The sequence below is a fragment of the Leucoraja erinacea genome, chromosome 30, assembly GCF_028641065.1.
Source record: "Leucoraja erinacea ecotype New England chromosome 30, Leri_hhj_1, whole genome shotgun sequence".
Taxonomy (NCBI): domain Eukaryota; kingdom Metazoa; phylum Chordata; class Chondrichthyes; order Rajiformes; family Rajidae; genus Leucoraja; species Leucoraja erinaceus.
The window spans coordinates 24,819,390-24,841,682 of NC_073406.1; the positions used below are offsets into that span (position 1 = coordinate 24,819,390).

Genomic DNA, 22,293 nt, shown 5'->3' on the forward strand with positions numbered 1-22,293 from the left:
TGAATACATATGACTTCTGGTTTCTTCTTTAACTCTTTAATGAATCCTTTAAACTCTTGTCCATTTGCTATTATGCTCCTTGCGTTCCATTGTAATATAATCAATTTGACCTATCACCAGAACCTTCCTGCCTTCCATCTGCTTCAAGCTTTTTATTGATACTCTCCCATGATACTTCTTTTAAACCCAAAAACTTCTCTGCTCCCTTAACAATGATTTTTATTTTTTCTGTTTTGTGTTTAACCTGATCAGTACAGTTGATTACATATGCAATGAAAACAATAAGCTTATCAGCTGTCAGTTCTGTGTGAGTTTTGACTGCTTGACTTTCCTCTGATCTCAAAAACGGATGATTCTCTCTCCCATTAATATCCACTCTTCCCCTTTGTCCTTGCACCTTCTTCACTGCCTCTGAGTAGCTTATGTTACTTACTGTTTTCACTTGCTGAATCTCCACAGCCCTCTTCCTGACTTCACATCCCCCATACGTTACCCTGTGCGGTCCTCCGCAATTGCAGCATTTATCCTGCATATTTTCTCTGCACTCTTCAAATCTATGCTCTCCTCCACACTTGGGACACCTCTGCTTCCCCTTACACACCGCTGCTATATGTCCATACCTCTGGCATTTATAACATCGGAGCGGTGGAGGGATATAAGGCCTCACTGGAAAGCTCATGCATCCGATTCTCACTTTTTCTGGTAGTTCAGACTGCTGAAACTCCAGAAGCACAGACAAGCTCTCTACCCTCTTACCCTCCACTGTCCTTAACAATCTCTTAGCTACACTCACCTGGCCACCAAAAATACTCCGTTTGAGTTTCTCCAGGTCTTCATCTACAGGAATACCTGTTATTACTCCCCTTGTCACCCTACTCTCACCCAGAGTCTTTCTTTCACTCACCATCTTCTTGCAAACACTTTCAATCTTCAGAGCCTTATTTTTCTGCTCCTCCGTTTTACATATTATTAACAAGTTCCCGTCTCTCAAAATCTTAGCTGTTTCCACCTCTCCTACCTTCTTCTTTAGCTCCCTGGATAAAGCTATCGGACTTAAATTGACATGCTCATCTTCCTTTCTGAATTTCAGTATTATTTTAACCTCCTTCCTTTCAACCTTTTTCCGAACCGTTCTCCTATCCTCCTCTGAACTGTTCCCTTCAAAACTCCTTTTGCTGCTTTGGCTGAGCTCGTTTTGCCTGACTCCTCCTTCTCCTTGATTCCTCCCTGATCTCTGACTAGATACTGACGTCCAGTCACCAAAAGCCCCATCATCTTGGTCTTCGTCATCCTCTAATCCTACCTGAGTTGCCATTTGATCCAGTCACAAACCAGTTTATGCCAACCGCCAACTCCTAGTCCCTCTCTCCCTTCCACACGGGAGCTCCCCTCGCCCAGCCGCTCTCGCCCGGGCCGAAACCCGACTCCGACCTCGGCCTCTGCCCGCCTCCAGCAACCGCGGTTCATTCTTCCCCCCTTTAAATACTATCGTTCGTGTTACACTTTGACCTGTGTTTACTGATTTCATGGGTAACCTTTCGCAATTATCGTCTTATGTAAAGTATTTTGTTGTACACTTCCGGGATTATGTAACAATCTCACTCCTTATACAACAGCGCCGCTGACAGACATTGCATTGAAATTGTTACGCTAAGGGCTGTAAACTCGGTTAACACAGGGGAGGCTGGACTGCGGTCGGACAGTTGCCCAGGCCGCACAAGGAAAATCGACAACCTGGCTGCGAAGATCGAGTAATATCGAGCAGCAACAGAATGAGGTGTGATTGATCCGTGTTGAAATCTGCAGCCAGTGAGAAATTGCAACGCTGTGACCCGTGCGACCTGTAACTATTACATTCACCTCCCAACATGGATCTCACTGCAGTGGGCATCAACCTTGTCAAATGTATCCGGACGGGAGAGGTAATTGGGAGCCGCAGATGCAGGAATCTTGAATCAAAACTCCTGCCGGAGTTATCGGGCGGGTCAGGCAGCATTTCTGGAGAACAGGGATAGGCGACGTTTCTAGCCGAGCCCCTTCAGACTGCTGGTAGTGAGAGTAAGATGGGATATAGGTGAGGGTGGGACAAGTGATAAGTGGAGCGGACAGAATGTGTAGGAAAGAACTGCAGATGCTGGTTTAAACCAAAGATAGACACTAAAAGCTGGAGTAACGTCTCAGACGGAAAGGCAACATCTCTAGAGAGAAGGAATAGGTGACGTTTCGGGTCGAGACCCTTCTTCAGACGGGGAAAGGGTGGATACAGGTGAGGGAGGGTGAATGGCAGATGGGTGGACGAAGTCCAGATATGAAATGGGTGTGAGATAAGGAGAGAAGAGACTTGAATTTGTGAGGCCAGAGGAAAGGATTTGGGTGGAAGGTGATGAGGGGAGGGGAAAGAGGGGTGGGATGGTATTAGAAATGGGTGCACATCCAGATGTGGCCCAGGGAAGAGATGGGAGAGAAAAAGAGGGTCAGTTGGGGGTTCAGTTACATAACATTGGAGTATTCAATGATCGTGCCATTGGGTTGTAAGATGCCAAAGCGGAATGTGAGCTGCTACTACTCCAAATCTTTGGTTTCTAATTGGAGGTAATTGGTTTTGTGTTTTTGAAGTGATAGGTTAAGCGGAAGAAATTTATAGTAAAGTAGAAGTACTGGGATCATTTCAGATGAACTACATTAGTTTCTGAGGAGTAAATTAAACTGTAAACCTCTTGAGATGAATGGTGTTCTTTATCTAGGGGCAGAAACTGAAGGGCTCTCTAACGCTGATGTTTCAATCATGGAGGGGAGGAGGGAGGTCGTCAAATATCACCTTAGTCAAGAAACTAATCTGATTGTGTAAACCAGGTTGTGTTTGTTCATCTGTCAGGGCCAGGATTATGGATAATTTGGGGGTAATTTGGATGGGTTCCTGGAGGATTATTGGCATTACAATGGTTATCCTACTGAATATCAGCTGGTTCAGCCCAGAGGTGAATGAGTATAAATTTACAGTATAAAAAGTATTTTAGGTAGACAAAAATTCTGGCGAAACTCAGCAGGTGACGCAGCATCTATGGAGGGAAGGAAATATGCAACGTTTCAGGCCGAAACCAAAGGGTTTCACCTACTGAGTTTCTCCAGCATTTTTGTCTACTTTCGATTTTCCAGCATCTGCAGTTCCTTCTTAAATAAAAAGTGTTTTACCCAGGTTTAAAATGAGTATTAAAAATGTTTTACCCAGGGTTGGTGGAATCGTAGGTTTAATGTGAGAGGGAAAGATTTAATAGGAACCCGGTTTAAGGTTTTGGAGAAAATGAAGAGCTGAAGAAAACAAGCGACTGTCTGTGATGGGGTGGGTGGGGATGTACGGGGAGAGACCATGATTGGCAAAATGGTGGTGGTGGTTGAGAGAGCGTGGTGAAGATTTGCTGATCTGTCTGCAGGAGGTATAAATAGAGAGAGATGAAAAGAGAAAAATGGGAGAAATGTAATCCACAAAGAACTCGCTGGAAATGTGAAGTAAAAGAGAATGCTGGAAATACCCGGCAGGTCAGGCAGCGCCCGTGAAGTGAGAAAACAGAGTTAACATTAGCGTTAATGAGGTTATGATCAGAACTGACCAGTTCTAACACAGACAGGAATGGCTGGCTATCTGACTTGTTGGTCGGTGTTGCTCACACCAACCAACAAGTCCCATCTACACTAGTCCCACCTGCCTGCGTTTGGCCTATATCTCTCTAAACCTGTGCTACGGAGGTATCTGTCCAAATGTTTGTTAAATATTGTGAAACTACCTGCCTCAACTACCTCTTCCGGCAGCTTGTTCCATGCTCCCACCACGCTCTGTGTGGAAAAAGTTACCCCTCGAGTTCCTATAAATCTTTCTCCCCTCTCCTTAAACCTGTGTCCTCTCGTTCTTGATTCCCCTACACTGGGCTAAGAGACACTGTGCATCTACCCGATCTAAAAATATTGATTTCATCTTAATGATAACTTTGGTGGCACAACGGTAGAGTTGCTGTGTTCAGTGTTTCCATTTTCAAGGAAATTACCTGAAATTTGGGAAATTCTGGTTGCCTTCGGGTAAATTTAAGAAAACAAAATCATTTTGTGAAATTTCATGGCCCAGTAAGCCTTCCCCAACTGTGTACACACAGAATCCGGGCCCGCTGCACACACGTGGGGAGACGCCACAGGGTCCAATCAGGCCCCTGGGCTGATATGCGGAAAAAAAGTATGTACCTGTATATTTCTGACCACGCCTGCGCAGTTCGGGGAGGCCCGTCAGCCGCGTCACAATTGAAAATGACGGCGGTGACGCGGTAGGGATGCCGATTGTCCGCGCATGCGCAATGGGCCCGGTGTCCGCGCGTGCGCAGTTGGGGAAGGCTTACCTGGCCAGGAAATACCATCAAATTCCAGGTAATTCAGAATTCTATTTCAGGATAATTTTTTTTGAGGTGTAGAAGCACTGGCTGCGTTACAGCATCAGAGAACCAGGCTGGATCCCGACTTTAGTCACTGTCTGTGCGGAGTTAGTACGTTCTCCCTGTGACCGTGTAGGTTTTCTCCGGGTGTTCCGGTCTCCTCCCACACACTCCAAAGGAATGCAGGTTTGTAGGTTAATTGGCTTCTGCAAGTTGTAAATTGTCAGTTATCCTTGGTGTATAGGAGAGTGTTAGTGAACGGGGTGATCGCTGGTCCCCGCGGACTCAGTGGGTTGAAGGGTCTGTTTCAACGCTGAATCTCTAAAGACTAAATACCCTTCAGTGATATGAAATTCATGCAATTGTTTGTGGAGGCTGCCAATTGTAGGCTCATACCCACGGCTCTGGAGATGATGCTGTTGGTCCTCTCTTTGTGAACCTGTATAATCCGTGGGCTATCACCTTGAATCTCTACAAAGTATTGACCACCCAAAGGAAATACACGTGTGTGTCATGGGGTAAGAATCTCTTTGTACTTGTACCTCTGTGTAGGTTGTGGAGCTGAGGTCCGTGTGGAAGGAGCGAGTCTCTGTGATCTTCTTCCTGAGAAGATTTGGATGTCAGGTGTGTCGCTGGACTGCCAAGGAGATCAGCAAACTGAAGGAGGCCTTCGACCAGAATGACGTACACTTGGTGGGGGTGGGACCTGAGGAGCTGGGAGTAAAGGAGTTCATGGATGGGCAGTATTTCAAAGGAGGTGAGTTAGTGCCATGAACCATAAAACACTATTTAATGTAGAGAACAGTGAGGTACAGGTACAATGAAAGATCCCGCTTGCAGCAGAGTCACCGACACATAGACTCGGGCAAACACACAAAGACAATTTGTATATAAATTGCACGTAAAATTCTAAATGAAAGAAAAAAGGAAAAATAAATGAATACTGCGACAAAAACATAATTGGAAAAAACAATCGCAGGTACACCACTAATTCCCCGCAACTGATGGTCTTTTAACCCATGCTAAATTACGAGTGTGCACTTGTAATTCACTGGGCAGCCACTGATGGCGCTGCGTGTAGTTATTCATTTACATCTGCAGTTGTTGGCGGTGACCCCTGGTTATGAACAATGCTTAGAATATTTTGCTCACATTTAACCCGAGCTATGGCTTGAAAGTAAGCTCCAAATCACAATCTTGGTGTTCAGCATAAGCACATGTAATTTACATTTAATTTTTATTCATTTAAGTTGCTTGGAGGCATGGGAGGGATATAATTAATAGGTCAAAGCTTTGTGCCAGTTAGATCGTAGAGTCATAGTGTGGAAACAGATCCTTCGGCCCAACTTATCCACACCGACCAACATGTCCCAGCTCCACTAGTCCCACATGCCTGCATTTGGCCCATATCTCTCTACCTGTCCTATCCATGTACCTGTCTGAATGTATGTTAAATGTTGCCTCAACTAACTCTACCGGCAGCTTGTTCCATACACACACCACCCTTTGTGTGAAATAATTACCCCTCGGGTTCCTATTAAATCTTTCCTCCCTCCCTTAAACCTATGTCCTCTGGTTCTTGATCCCTCTACTCTGGGCAAGAGACTCTGTGTGTCTACCCAATCTGTTCATCCAGTTGCTGCTTTGTTGTATCATTATTATGATACATCCTCTGTTGGTCCAGCAAAATGGATAACCGGCGTGAGTCCGAAACAAAGAGTGCCGGAAAATCGGTGGTGGACTTGTACAGTCATATAACCATATAACAATTACAGCACGGAAAACAGGCCATCTCGGCCCTTCAAGTCCGTGCCGAACACTTATTTTCCCCTAGTCCCATCTACCTGCACTCAGACCATAACCCTCCATTTCTTTCCCGTCCATATACCTATCCAATTTATTTTTAAATGATAAAATCGAACCTGCCTCCACCACTTCCACTGGAAGCTCATTCCACACCGCTACCACTCTCTGAATAAAGAAGTTCCCCCTCATGTTACCACTAAACTTCTGTCCCTTAAATAGAAGGGTCATTCTACTTTGGGAGATTAGAGGATGAAATCTGTTGATCCAGATGGGGATTTGTAGTTAAATATGACAAATAATTCATAAAGTGCTAAACAGTGAAACTGGATATTTGAAGTGAAATTACTAATAGAAGCATTTAGAAATTAATAATAGAAGTCTTTGCTCAGTGAAGCCCTGTTCTGTGAGAATGTCTTGATAATTACCTGGATATTGGGCATCCAAGATTCATTCTGACTCGGTAAGTGACAAAATTGTGCTTGGGATACAATTAATCACTTTTGAATCAGTTTCATCCACATTTCACCTTGCACAATATCTAATCTTGTCCAGTCTTTCATTTGCAATATTGTCGAATGAAATTGAATCTCATGTTGTAGTGAAATTGATTTACCATCTGTCCACAGTTTTTGATTAGTCATGTTTTGTTAATGCCACACTGGGAAGAGGACCCATCTATATGTAAATCCTTCTAGTTATCTTTGCATCCGGGGCAAGGAAACATTTTACCACATCAACCTGAACTCCCATTCATGAACATTCAGTCCTGCAACTCAGAAGATCAACCACACTCTGGCCTCAAGATACTGATACCTCTTCCAGACACTTGACTCCCAGTCAACTATCTCCTCCCTACCCACTATTCCCAGTCCATGCAGTCACAATCACCGGACCAGATACCAATCACAGTAGAACTGTGTCACAGAGGAAAGGGAACGCCAGGAAAGTGGAATGGTTTTAGATGTTTGCTGGCAAGGGTTCAGGGCATGCACGTACCAAAACAAAATATTACAAATTTACAAGGATGTTGCCAGAACTCGAGGGCCTGAGCTATAGGGAGAGGTTGAGCAGGCAAGGACTCTATTCCTTGGAGCGCAGGAGGATGAGGGGTGATCATATAGAGGTGTGTAAAATCATGAGAGGAATAGATCTGGTAGAGTCTCTTGCCCAGAGCAGGAGAATTGAGAACCAAAGGACACCTGAGGTGTAACTATTTCATGCAAAGGGTGGTAGGTGTACGGAACGAGCTGCCAGAGGAGGTAGCTGAGGCAGATACTATTGCAATGTTTAAGAAACATTTCGTTAGGTACATGGACAGGACAGATTTTGAGAGGTATGGGCCAAATGCAGGCAGGTGGGACTAATGTAGATTGGACATGTTGGTCGGTGTGGGTCAAAGGGCCTGCTTCCACGCTGTATAAACTCTATGACTCTATGACACATACTCCATTTACAATTACCATCAAACCCCTTTAGGCAATGACTGTAAACCTGCATTGAGGCGAACATTGATATTTCTTGGTTTGATGCATGTGGCATATTTTCCATCTCTGAAAAGCGGTCATCCCCAAGGTCACCACCAAGTACCAAGGCCATCAGCACCACTCAAAATCACAACATGTTTCAAGTCAAGTCAAGTCAAGTTTATTTGTCACATACACATACGAGATGTGCAGTGAAATGAAAGTGGCAATTCTCACGGACTTTTGTGCATGACGTTCAGAAGATATTTGGACAGGTACATTGATAGGAAAGGTTCATAGGGATATGGGTGAAATGCAAGCAGGTGGGACTAGCACAGATGGGACATTTTGATTTTCTTTAGTTTAGAGATACAATGTGGAAACAGGCCATTTGTCCAACCAAGTCCGCGCCGACCAGTGATCCCCACACACTAACACTATCCCACACACACTAGGGACAATTTACAATTTACCTACTACCTTGGAGTGTGGGAGGAAACATGAGCACCCGGTGAAAATGCAAACAACCGCAGGGAGAACGTACAAACTCAATACAGACAGCACCCGTGGTCTGGATCGAACACGGGTCTCTGCCACTGTAAAGCAGCAACTCTATCACTGCGCTGCTGCGCTGCTACATATAGGAAAGCTTTAGAGGGATTTGAGCCAAATGCGGGCAGATGGGATAGGCAAAGATGTGGCATTTGGTTAGTATGGAGAGGTTGGGCAGAATGGCCTGCTTTTGAGCAGTATGATTTATGACTATGAGCTAAATAATGGGAAGCTTTGCAATTCTCTTATTGTGCTGTATTACAATGACTTCTCTACAATTTATGATGATGTGAGTTTTTTATTAATTGGAGGAAAATTATTGGTCAGAATAATAGAATTATTCTGATTAGAATGAGATCTTAGAAATCCTGAGATCTGAAAATGAGTGCCATGGATCTTGGACATAGAGTTGGGAGAGTAGATGATGTCACGGTTCAATGACTCAATAGACAAGAGACAAAAGGTGCAGGAGTAGGCCATTCGGCCATTCGGCCCTTCGAATTGTATTCGACTGATTATCCACAATCGTCTCAAAGGAGTCAGCCCAGGGAATGCTGCACACCATTTTGGGTCACCCCAATGCTCTTTGTGGAGGTCACAGAAAAAGCGGGATTTAAGATGTCCGATTAACAGAACAGAATGTGCTGCACGGTGGCGCAGCAGTAGAGCAACTGCCTTATTGCGCCAGAGATCTGGGTTCAATCCTGACTATGGATTCTTGCCTGTACGGAATTTGTACGTTCTCCCCGTGACCTGGGTGGTTTTTCTCCGAGATCCTTGGTTTCCCCCCGCACTACAAAGACGTACAGATTTGTAGGTTCATGGCTTGGGCAAATGTAAAATTGTCCCCAGTGTGTGTAGGGTGGTGTAAATGAGGGGGCATCGCTGGTCGGGGCGGACTCAGTGGACCGAAGGGCCTGTTTTTGCGATGTATCTGAACTAAACAGGATTGTTGATTCCCCTGAACAATGTCCCTATAGTAATGTCTATAATTTATGCACTTTTGTGAATACATCCAGACACTGGTTGTTGTCGTTTAAGCTCACAGACATCCTGGTGATATCAAGGGCTTATCATTGCAGGCGGCTTTTTGGTTGATCCCTATGTGGTCTGTCGAAATACATGCACCCAGCAGGCTTGAAGAAAGTAATGAATTTCCTCATGGGCAGAAGTCTGCTTCCAACATATTCATGTGCATGAAGATAGAAGAACTACGTTGAAACTCTCACTGTCTCATTGGCATGTTTGAACCGTTGCAATATAACCCAGGGATTCAGCGTTTACAATCACCTCTCTATAACATACCCACGATGGAGATGAGGCAAAAGCTCAGCCATAAACTCATTGAAACCTGCAGCACGTCTGAGGGATATAACAGCCTATGCTTGCCTCTATATTTAGTTTAGTTTAGAGATACAGCTGACCATCGATTGCTTGTTCCCACTCGTTCTAAATTATCCCATTTTCTCGTCCACTGGGGGCAATTTACACACTGGGGGCAATTTACAGAGGACAATTGACCCACAAACCCGCACATCTTTGGGTGGAAATCAGAACATCCTGAGAAAGCCCAAGCGGTCACAGGGTGAACGTGCAACCTCCACACAGACAGAGCACTCAATGTCAGGATTGAATCCGGGTCTCTGGCTCAGTGAGTCAGCAGCTCTACCAGCTGCGCCACTGTGCCACCCTTATGCTACCCTTCTTGTGTTTCATACAAGCATCCATCTTCTAGCGACAAAGAGTGCACCGATTAATGAGCGGGAGCGTTGATGGTGGGAGACCAGCTGTGGCCTTTGTACTCATGTCTTCAGAATAGGTGTCAAACTCACAATCATTTGATTTAGAAGTGGCACGTACATAGGGAAGGGTGTAGTCCAGCCACAGCCAGGATTACGGCTGATCCTGTATGTATCTCACCTTCCCACTCAATCCCTATGTCACTGATATTCCTATTTCAAAATTAGTTTCATTTTTAATTTGGCCGTGTATATACTAGATGACTGACAGCCCTCTGAGGACAAGAATTCCAAAAAAATTGCCTCCATGTTCTAAAGTCTACAGCTAGAGAAAACTGCATCCAGAGTAGTTAACACATCAGAACTTCTCAAAATCATTTCAAACATGAAATAGTATCAAGACTAGATAGAGTGATAAAGAAGGCATATGGTATGCTTGTCTTCATTGGACGGCACATTGAGTATGAGAGTCAAGAAGTCATGATATATAGCCTTATAGGGCTTTGTTTACGTTGCTTATGGAGTTCTGGTTGGCCCAATACAGGATGGATGTGGAGGCTTTAGATAATCTACAGAGGAGGTTTACCAGACCATCAAGGATGACTAGATATCCCAGTTGCTAACCAGTTTAACTCCCCTTCCCATTCCCATACTGACTCTATTGCCAGTGAGACCACATGCAAACTGGAGGAAGAGCACCTCATATTCTGCATGGGTAGCTTATACCACAACAGTAATCATATCTGATTTGTAGACGGACGTTCTGATTCCTTCCAATGTGGATATGTGTCTAAAGTCCTTTTGTTCTGTCTTTACAGATCTGTATATTGATGAGAAGAAACAGTGCTATAAGGACTTGGGGTTTAAAAGGTAGGTAGGAATCCGAGACACTGTGGGGATCTGGTCAACATAGTCACTACAGATTTTGTAAAGGGAAACCAACTCTTCCTTCAGAGGTAATGAAAAGGAACTGCAGATGCTGGTTTAATGTTCACAAAAATACTGGAGAAACTCAGCAGGTGCAGCAGCACCTATGGAGCGAAGGAGATGGGCAACGTTTCGGGCCGAAACCCTTCTTCAGATGCTGGTTTATGCCAAAGATAGACACAAAGTGCTGGAGTAACTCAGCAGGTCAGGCAGCATCTCTGGAGAACAAGGATAGGTGACGATTTGTGTAAGATATTACAGCTTCAGCATGTAGATAGAAACAAGCACAGGTTTTCAGTGACGCTGTTGCCTGTGTGGGTTTTTATCTTACAAATGTACACTGCGCATACTCACACATAGTCACGAGACTGATAAGATATTGAATATATCACATGACAAATCATATCATTCTCGTACTCAGTTCAGTTACCATTATATACACTACAATTTGGGTTCAGAATAAAGAAAGGCCCTGACCCAAAACGTCATCTATCCATTTTCTCCGTAGATGCTGCCTGAGCGGCTGAGTTACTCCAGCAATATGTGTCTATCTTCCTTCAGAAGTGCTTTGGTTGGGTGTCAGGGTATTGGCACGGCAGGCTGGGCTCTCGATTCCCTCCAGATGCTACCACGGATGAGCACTCTATCACTAAAATCGCAGAGGAATAATATTTAATTCAGAGAATTCTCTTCTCTTTTTCTAATGGGACAGATTTTCAGCACCTCCTAGAGATTGGTTAGAGTCCAGTGGTGAATGGAGGCTTTGGAAATAGTTGCCCGGTTTGACATTTCTATCAAAAATCTGGGATAAATTGATTAGGATTAGGAATGTTGATGGGGCAACAAGAGGATTGATGGTAAATGGAGGATGAGGGCAAAGATTAAAGGAGATGTGCGGAAAAGGTTTTTTACACAGAGGGTGGTGAGTGCCTGGGGTTGTAGTTGATGGAGACATGTGTGGAGCATTTAACAACACTTTGTATAGGCATATGGTGGTGGGAGGAATGGAGGGATATGGATTATGTGCAGGTAGATAAGCGATGGTCTTCACTTCATGTTCGGCACAGACATTGTGAACAGTAGGGCCTTTTAGTTTAGTTTAGAGATACAGCTCAGAAACAGGCCCTTCGGCCCATCGAGTCCCTGTCGACAAGTGATCATCACACACTGACACTATTCTACACACATTCGGGATAATTTACACTGATACCAAGCCAATTAATGTACAATCCTGTACGTCTTTGGAGTGTGGGAAGAAACTGGAGATCCCGGAGAAAACACAGACAGGTCACGGGGAGAACATCCAAACTCCATGCAGACAGCACCCGTAGTCAGGATCGAACCCGGGTGCCTGGCGCTGTAAGGCAGCTACTCTTACCGCTGCACCACCCTGCTGCCCGCCTCTTCTTGTGCTGTACTGTCCTATCATGTTCCATGATAATGGCACAGCAGATTAGACCAAGGTCAACTCCTCGGGGTCACAGTTGGGCAGGGATGAATGCAGTTGGTCTTTGGGGTTTAGGAGCTGCGAGTGAGAAGAACTTGTGTAACCTCTTGTGCTTCTGCTGAGAGGGAAGGGGAAAGAGAAGGAAAAACATCCCAGCGAACAACGCTATTGATGCTTCCTCCCAGGTACAACGCACTCAACCTACTGCCAGCAGCTCTGGGTCAGAAGGTGCGGCAGATTGTTACGCAGGTAAGCAGTGTTACACAGGTGAGCTGTAGTGCACTATCTGTGGCTTCTGCTCTGAATCAACACTTCCTTGACTGTGGTCTGGTTTGTGAATGGAGGGTTTGAACTTTGTTTAAGAAGGAACTGCAGATGCAGTTTTACCTCGAAGAAAGGCACAATATGCTGGAGCAATTCAGCAGGTCAGGCAACATCTCTGGAAGAAAGGAATAGGTGACATTTTGGGTTCCGACCCTTCATCAGGCTGAGAGTCGGAGAGAGGAAAGCTAGATGTATGATTCAGATTCAGATTCAATTTAATTGTCATTGTCAGTGTACAGTACAGAGACAACGAAATGCATTTAGCATCTCCCTTGAAGAGCGACATAGCAAACGATTTGAATTAAAAAAATAAAATAATAATAATAATAAGTGTCCGGGGGGGGGGGGAATGGAGATTGGCAGTCACCTTGGTACGTTGTTGAGTAGAGTGACAGCCGCCGGAAAGAAGCTGTTCCTCGCTTGCTTTGGACAGACTCAATGGAGGGGAGCGTGGAACCGATGATGCGTTGGGCAATTTTCACCACCCTCTGCAATGCCTTCCGGTCGGAGACAGAGCAGTTGCCATACCATACTGTGATGCAGTTGGTAAGGATGTTCTCGATGGTGCAGCGGTAGAAGTTCACCAGGATCTGAGGAGACAGATGGACCTTCTTCAGTCTCCTCAGGAAGAAGAGACGCTGATGAGCCTTCTTGATCAGAGTAGAGGTATTGTGGGTCCAAGAGAGGTCATCGGAGATGTTGACTCCCAGGAACCTGAAGCTAGAAACACGTTCCACCTCCGTCCCGTTAATGTGGATGGGGGTATGCGTGCCGTCTCTGGACTTCCTAAAGTCTACAATGAGCTCCTTGGTCTTCTTGGAGTTAAGGGCCAGGTTGTTGTCAGCGCACCATGCTGCTAAGTGCTGGACCTCCTCCCTGTAGGCCAGCTCATCGTTGTTGCTGATGAGGCCAATCACCGTTGTATCATCTGCATACTTGATGATGGTGTTAGTACCATGTACAGGTGTGCAGTCATGGGTGAAGAGGGAGTAGAGGAGGGGGCTCAGCACCACTGTTATGAGCAGTTAGAGAGAGTGTTGCGTAACTAGCGTCTACTGTGAAATCTCCTCAAGGTATGCTGACTTTGAAGATGTTTCTCTCTACAACACCCTCTCTCCCTACTAACCTCGGGGTAAACGTCACCTATTCCCCAGATAGGCTGCCTGACCCGCTGAGTTACTCCAGCTTTTTGTGTCTATGTTTGGCATTTGTTATTTGGAGTGAACATTTAGATCACAAGATGACTACAAATCTGCTTCAATGTTATCTCTGCAGCTGCCCTCCTATAAGACACTACTGACAATTGTTGTAGAGGCTGACCCAGCGTTTAGGATGTTTTAATGTCTAAAACCAGACCCCCTGTAAACACAGAATCATTGCTGTGTTTTAAGCTTTGTTGCCAGCAGAGGGAGCAATGTCTGAAAATTATTGCAAGAGTTTGGAATTATATTTTTAATTCAATTTAGTAAGTCTGCCCTATATTTATCAACTTACTGCAAGATATTTGTGACTTTACTGCATGGAACTTAGAAAAGGAGGAGGCCTCTCAAGAATGTTTCACTGGTCAGATGAGGCTCCCTTCCTTGTCTCTTGACCCACGAATATAATAAAAACTTAACTCGGCTTTCAGTATTTACACTCATTGACGGATAGGATTACAAATTTTCACAATCCTCCGTGTGATAAGCAAGCAAACCCGTTTCAGTTCAAATAGCCCTGATTCATTTTTAAGCTCATCTTCCACTTTCTTTATCTCCTTCACCAGGTGATATAGAGACACCTTTAATCATTGGAAGTATCCTGTTATAATTTCTATATCACTGGATGTATCTGACCAGGGTCTCAGCGCTCTGCGGCCTTCTCTGAAGAAGTTGCAATCTGCAGAAACGCGTGCGTTACAAACGTCTTTTCCCTCTCAGGCAAATAAAGATGGAATCTCTGGGAATTTCACCGGGGACGTGATGCAGAGTGGAGGTTTGCTAATTGTCAGCAAAGGTAAATGTGCACCTTGGAATATTCTGGAGAAGCTTATTATGTGAATGAGGTGAGCAACTCCTCTAGGTCTGAGTGATTTAATGTTTCCATTCAGAGGGATGCGAATTCCGGCGACGCCGAATCAGAGAGTCAAACAGCACAGAAACTGGCCTTTTCACCTAGCGGGTCTATGTCAACCAAGATGGCCCATCAATGCAAGTCCCATTTATCCATGTTTACATAGAAACATAGAAAATAGGTGCAGGAGTAGGCCATTCGGCCCTTCGAGCCTGCACCGCCATTCAATATGATCATGGCTGATCATTCAACTCGGTATCCTGTAACTGCCTTCTCTCCATACCCCCTGGTCCCTTTAGCCACAAGGGCCACATCTAACTCCCTCTTAAATATAGCCAATGAACTGTGGCCTCAACTACATTCTGTGGCAGAGAATTCCAGAGATTCACCACTCTCTGTGTAAAAAATGTTTTTCCCATCTCAGTCCTAAAATATTTCCCCTTTATCCTTAAACTGTGACCCCTTGTTCTGGACTTCCCCAACATCGGGAACAATCTTCCTGCATCTAGCCTGTCCAACCCCTTAAGAATTTTGTAAGTTTAGCTGACTTCCCTCTAAACCTTTCTTTTCCATGTTCCTGTCCAAATCTCTTTTAAATCCTGTGAAAGTACCTGCCTCAACTACCTCACCTGGCAGCTTGTTCCACATAGCCACCAATCATCAATGTGAAAAAGTTGCGCCTTAGGTTTCTATGAAATATTTCCCATCTCGTCTTAAACCTAACTTCTCTGGTTCTTAATTCCCCTACTCCGAGTAAAAGACTGTGCATCAACCCTATCTAATTCTCTCGTGATTTTACGCATCTCTGTGAGATCACCCTTCAGCCTCCTGCGCTCTAACGAATAAAGTCCTAACCTGCCAAACCTCTCGTTATAGCTCAGGAACTCGAGTCCTGCCAACATTGTCATCAATCTTCCCAGCACTCTTTGCTGCTGAGCAATATCCTTCAAATAGGAATGTGAGCAAAACTGAACATAAATAGACCAAAGGTAGACAAAAGTACTGGGGAAACTCAGCGGGTGAGGCAGCATCTATGGAACTAAGGAAATGGGCAATGTTTCAGGCCAGAACCCGCCCAAAACGTTGCCTATTTCCTTCGCTCCATAGATGCTGTCTCACCCACTGAGTTTCACCAGCACTTTTGTCTACCTTGCCTGCACTTTTCCAGCATCTGCAGTTCCTTCTTGACCAAATCCTGCCTCACCAACATCGTATACAACTGTAACATAACATCCTAACTTCTATATGTGCTTGAGGCAGTGCAGCGTAGGTTCACGAGATTGATCCCTGGGATGGCGGGACTGTCATATGAGGAAAGATTGAACAGGCTAGGCTTGTATTCACCGGAGCTTAGAAGGATGAGGGGGAATCTTATAAAAACATATAAAATTATAAAAGGACTGGACAAGCTAGATGCAGGAAAAATGTCCCCAATGTTGGGCGAGTCCAGAACCAGGGGCCACAGTCTTAGAATAAAGGGGAGGTCATTTAAGACTGAGGTGAGAAAAAACTCTTTCACCCAGAGAGTTGTGAATTTATGGAATTCCCTGCCACAGAGGCCAGTGGAGGCCAAATCACTGGATGGATTTAAGGGAGAGTTAGATAGAGCTCTAGGGTCTAGTGGAGTCAAGGGATATGGGGAGAAGGCAGGCACGGGTTATTGATAGGGGACGATCAGCCATGATCACAATGAATGGCGGTGCTGGCTTAAAGGGCCAAATGGCCTCCTCCTGCACTTATTTTCTATGTTTCTATGTCTATGTTTCTACACTCAACATCTTGACTGATGAAGGCAAATGTTCCGAAAGCCTCCTGTACATCCTATCTACCTGTGACGCCACTTCCAGCAATTATCTGCATTCCTAGACCCTCCTGCTCTACAACACTGCCCATGGTCCTATCATTCAACCTGGTTTGGCATGCAACATCTTGCTTTCATCCGTATTAAACTGATGGTGAAATTTGCTGAATACATGCGAGTTAGTACTGTTTTTAATCTTATGCTTAATAACTGAAGAAGGGTCTTGACCCAAAATGTCACTGTCCAGTTCCAGTTGCCTCCATGCTGATCTCCTGTACTGTATAGTTGACATGGTGTTTAAATATATTGAAAAGCTTTTAAACCATGACCTACAGACTTCCTCCAGCACTTTCTCGTGCACTCAGTTTGGTGAGGCCAATTCTGGAGTATGGTGTACAGTTTTGGTCGCCTAATTATAGGAAGGATGTCAACAAAATAGAGAGAGTACAGAGGGGATTTACTAGAATGTTGCCTGGGTTTCAGCAACTAAGTTACAGAGAAAGGTTGAACAAGTTAGGGCTTTATTCTTTGGAGCGCAATATATGATGAGAGGGATGACAGAGTTGAAAGCTTTTCAAGAGAATTTGTTTAGGGGTAACATGAGGGGAACTTCTTTACTCAGAGAGTGGTTGTTACAGTGAAGGTGGTGGAGGCAATCAGGGGTGGATTCAGGGTCAGTCTGAGAGATTGAGATAGGGGGATTATTTTAGAAGGGTCGAGATGGCCTGTTTCCCGCTATAATTGTTATAGTATTATATGGTTAAATTAATTTCAAAATTAATCTGATGTTAGTCATGTTGCAGCAATGATACTTTCTGGCCACAAGATGGCAGACTTACCCACCTACACACACTAAAGCCCCAACTATAGTGGATATAATGGGCCAGGAACATCAATAGAATCACGGTAGCAGAGTGGGAGAGTTGCGACCTTACCATGCCGGAGACCCTGGTTCGATCCTGCCTATGGGTGCTGTCTGTACAGAGTTTGTACATTCTCCCCATGACTTGCGTGGGTTTTGTCCGGGAGCTCTGGTTTCCTCCCACACACTAAAGATCTACAGGTTTGTGGGTTAATTGGCTTGGTAAAATTGTAAATTGTCGCTCGTGTTTGTAAGATGCTATTAGCGTGCAGGAATCGCTGGTCGGTGTGGACGCGGTGAGCCGAAGGGCCTGTTTCCGTGCTGTATCTCTAAAGTAAGCTGCAGGAGAGGTTCAGGGGAACTGGCAGAAGTGCCAATAATGGCTGTTACTGAGATCGACTCATTTGAACAGCATTAATTACAGCCTTTACCCTCATTCTATGAGGTGTTTTTTCTTCAGACTATGTAGCATTTTTCAGTACCTTTCTATTTCTCTTTTCTCCCCAAAATCTTATAATATTGCCAGGCCATTGTTCTTCTGCTTTCATGTACATAAGTTAATTAGTTCTTGGAGCAGAGTTAGGCCATTTGGCCCATCAAGTCTACACCGCCATTCGATCACGGCTGATCTATCATTCCCTCTCAACCACATTCTCCTGCCTTCTCCCCATAAAACCCCTGACACCCGCACCAATCAAGAATCTGTCATTCTTCACCTTAAAACGATCCATTGACTTGGCCTCCACTGTGGCAATGAATTCCACAGATTCATCTCACTCTGACTAAAGAGATTCCTCCTCATCACCTTTCAAAAGGTATGTCTTTTTATTCTGAGGATATGGCTTCTGGTCCTAGACCCTTACACTAGTGAAACCATATTTTGTATTTCTGTAGGACTTGGTGTCAAATTTTGTGCAGTAACAGTTTTGTGAAGTGCCTTGCGATGTTTTGTTTTGTTAATGTTGAGGCGTGGAACAAATTGTTAATGTTACTGGAACCATTCAATAAGGGTTGCTAGTTGCTAGTCTGCCTTGCTTGCACTCCTCCACCCAGGAACATTAATCCTTATGGTTTAATGGCAAGAACGTGTGGCATTCTAACTAGAACCATCACTGAGTTAAAGCTGTCTACATGTTTCAGGTGGGGAGAAGGTGCTGTTTCACTTTGTGCAGGATTCTCCAGGTGACCATGTTCCATTAGATACCATCTGCCAGGTTCTGGGCATTACAGCCACAGCTGAAGCTGAAGAGGTGACACTGCCCCAGGTAAGTTTCAAGCCAGATCTTTATAGACTTTTCTATTCCCAGATAATAAATCTTTAGATCCCAGGTACATGTACTTCTGCACACATATGCACATCTGCACCACAATATGCAGTACAAATCCAATACGCAGGCATAGAGACCAACATGTGTACGCTGAAACCTGCCTAATTATTTTTGAAACAACCACTGGTTATATTGCATGATTGAGAATACACTTGTGTAAGTATCAGATGTAATTGTTGGGCAAGAGGACATACGCAGGCTAATGATGGGGCCATAGAGACCAACGAGTTAATTGTCATATACATAAGTACAATTAGTAGGTATGTTACAAAACGCTGAATCGTATCTCTGTGTGTGTGACCTAAGGGGGCGGGTTTATTTTTTAGGTGTTGGAAAAAGGTTGATAAGAAAAATCGCCGAGACCCCGTCGCAAAAGGTTATTAGTTTTTTGCATGATAGTGTTTTAAGAACTCTCTAAAACCCGCGACCTCTCGCAGCCCCAGGGTTTTTGACATTTGTTAAAAGGGGCTTCTTGCTGTACATAAAGTTTTCTGTATCATTTTGGATGTATTTTTCTGGGTTGGGCACAAATCCAGCGAGTGGTTCTAAACCAGCGTGGAACCCACTAGAAAGCGACTTTAATTTACAGCTTGAACACTCTCAGGCTAATGATGAGTGCCATTCCATGCCTGGCTTCCACACGTTCCATTTGTCATATTTTGTTTTAGTCACATCGAGTTAATTGTAATTATATGCTTTAATACATAAGTAAGAATATTTGTTTAGGTACTATGATAACTGAAAATTTATTCAGTTCTCTTAATTTTAAGAAGGTTATGGGCTTTTCTGTCCATTCATAGCTTTTTTGCAGTCCATAGAAAATCAATCACAAAGCAACTAGAAACTCATAACCTTTTTATTACTTGAGATATGAAAGTGAATTAGGTGTCAAATTAAACTTATTGTTATGCTTTATCTGATGGGAAAAATTGCAGACTTGATTTTTTTAAATCTCAAAATTTTGTAACATTGCTACAATTAGGTACAGATACACAAAACATCATTCTTGCAGTTGCATCACACGCAACTAGACTCAGACACACACACACACACACACACACACACACACACACCCACACACACACACACACACACACACACACAATACTGAACTGTACAGCACAGGGCCAGGCCCTTCAGCCCACAATGTCTGCACCAAACATGATGCCAAGACCAACTTTTAGCTGCCTGTACATGATCCATATCCTTCTATTCTCTACACATCAATGTGTAAATGCCACTATTGTATTGGCCTCCATCACTGCCCCTGATGGTTTTTCAGGAAAAAACAAATTATATGTAAATTACACATAGAATTTCTAAAAGAAAGAAGACTTTGCAAAAGCATAATTGGAGAAAGAAAACAAGTCCATGGTAGTGTAAGAGATAGACCAAAGTGTCTCGAAGTGTTGGGATGGAAGATGCTGCTCTTGGATGGACTTGAACATTTGAGGTAGATTTGGGGAGAGATGGAGCCACTTCTTTCAAAAAGCACCAAAGCGCCTATTCCAGTAAACTTGTTCACATGCATTACAGCAGGGCTGTTCCCCCAGTGAACCTGTTTCATTGTCCCACCAGAACTTCCTTCTCCCACTCAAACTAAAGATTAATTTCTGATTGCAATGCTACAATTACAATGTATTCATTCTGACTGTATTTTATATTGTTCCTTTTGATTTTATTCTCTGTTGGATTTTAATGCTGAGTATTCGTTCTGTTTGCTTCTTTCAGTGTACCGATGCTTGTACCAGATAAAATGCTGACCCACAACAGGCCGCTGTTGTCCAATGTCCCACAGTGGCCACAAGTGGGCGATACTGCATGAATGGGGATTTAGAGGAGCACGTCTGATTTTTAATCTGGAAAAGCACGATCCTTAAATCCATTGTTCTGGCCTGTGATTACATTATTTCGGGTTTATATCACAACTGTATCACTTATGGAAAGTTGCTGCTCTGCCTTCAACAACTGCATCAGTTCACTCATGCCACACTATAGACAATGCTGGAGGACGGGTGAAGTTTCAGCTTGGGACCCTTCTTCTTCCAGTCGGGACTTTTCTTCAGAGTGAGGAAGGGTCCCGACCCAAAATGTCAATCCATCCTTTGTCTGCAGAGATGCTGTCTGACCCGCTGGGTTACTCCAGCATTGTTGGTATAAACCAGCATTTGCAATTCTTTGTTTCCAAAGTCTGCTGCACTGCTGCTTGGAACCACAACATCGATTAACAAGCTGCACATATAGGATGTGTACGCTTTCAACAATTTCATAGAACATTGTTCAATGTAAATGCCAGGACCCATGGATGAAACAGTAATGTGAAAGAATCATCTCCAGTTATTAGCCACTGCAAATATTGACCAGCCCAATGCCAGGCAGTACTACTGCACATCAGAGCACCATCACCAATCCGTGTCTAACAACACGGATTCCACGGAGGACAACTGGCTATTCACGGAGGACAACTTGCACAGAAGTACATTTTTCAGTTTACAGAATGATTATGAATTTAGATACTAATCAATTAGTTATAGACTTTTAGAGTCATGAATCAAGCATGTTTAATTGTCATATGTACCTAAACAGAACAATAAAATTCTTACTTGCAGCCTGGTGAGTGATGGCTAGATCGTTAGGAATAAACTGCAACAGTATGACATGACCAGTGTCTTTTAATCTGACAATTCCTTTGCTGGGGGCGGTGAATATTTATGTGTGTCACAGCTCTGTCTACCATGTAGTAATGCAAGTGGCTTTTATATAACACCTCAACCAATGCAAGATACTTCGAAGGAGTGAAATTTACACTTGACTTTAGAGATACTTTGGGAACAGGCCCGTCGGTCCACTGAGTCTGCACCGACTGCAATAACCACGCAAACTAGCACTATCCTACACACACTAGGGACAATTTACAATTTGGACCAAAGCCAATTAACCTGCAAACCTGTATGTCTTTGGGATGTGGGAGGAAACTGGAGGCGCTCCCGAAGAAAACCCACACGGTCACAGGGAGAACGTATAAACTACCCCCGCGCCACTGTGCCGACCCAAATATCAGTGGCGCAGTTGTTGGAGCTGCTGCTTCACAGCCGCAGTGAAGGAAGTTCAGTCCTGACCAACTGTTGTGTGGAGCTCGCATTGGCGTGGTGTTCCCCTGTGTGCTCTGGTCACCTCCCACATCCTAACAATGCAGAGGTTGCAGGTTGTTCCTGGTGTGTGAGCAAAGAGTAGATTCTGGAGGGAGAATAAAATAGGATTCATGTACAGTAAATGAATGGTCAGTCAGTGCCGACTCGATGGGCCAACCGAGGATATGATGGAGACCAAAGTTGCTAAGTTAACATTTACTTTAAAAACCTGTAGTCAGAATAATGACAGATACAAATTGAAACAGACACACAGCTATCTGTGGGGGACCTAAAGTTGTTAATCCCTGTGTAATGCCCAGATGGTTGTCAGAAGATAGTCTTTGAATTTAACTTTGGAGCTACTCAGAGACGGAGTGGAGTGGAGAACTAATGAGGCAGATGACCTTTAGTTAACGTCGTCTATCCATGTTCTCTAGAGATACTGC

General features: G+C 44.1%; 1 protein-coding gene across 1 annotated transcript; it reads left to right on the forward strand.

The window, feature by feature from the left end:
• The first annotated feature begins 1,392 nt into the window (after positions 1-1,392).
• prxl2b (peroxiredoxin like 2B) lies at positions 1,393-21,378 on the forward strand. The gene is made up of 7 exons (XM_055659688.1): positions 1,393-1,922; positions 4,968-5,172; positions 10,794-10,845; positions 12,535-12,598; positions 14,593-14,668; positions 18,529-18,653; positions 20,448-21,378. Exons 1-7 carry the CDS (start codon positions 1,869-1,871, stop codon positions 20,469-20,471), a joined length of 600 nt encoding a protein of 199 aa, XP_055515663.1. The 5' UTR covers positions 1,393-1,868; the 3' UTR covers positions 20,472-21,378.
• Positions 21,379-22,293: the final 915 nt, after the last annotated feature.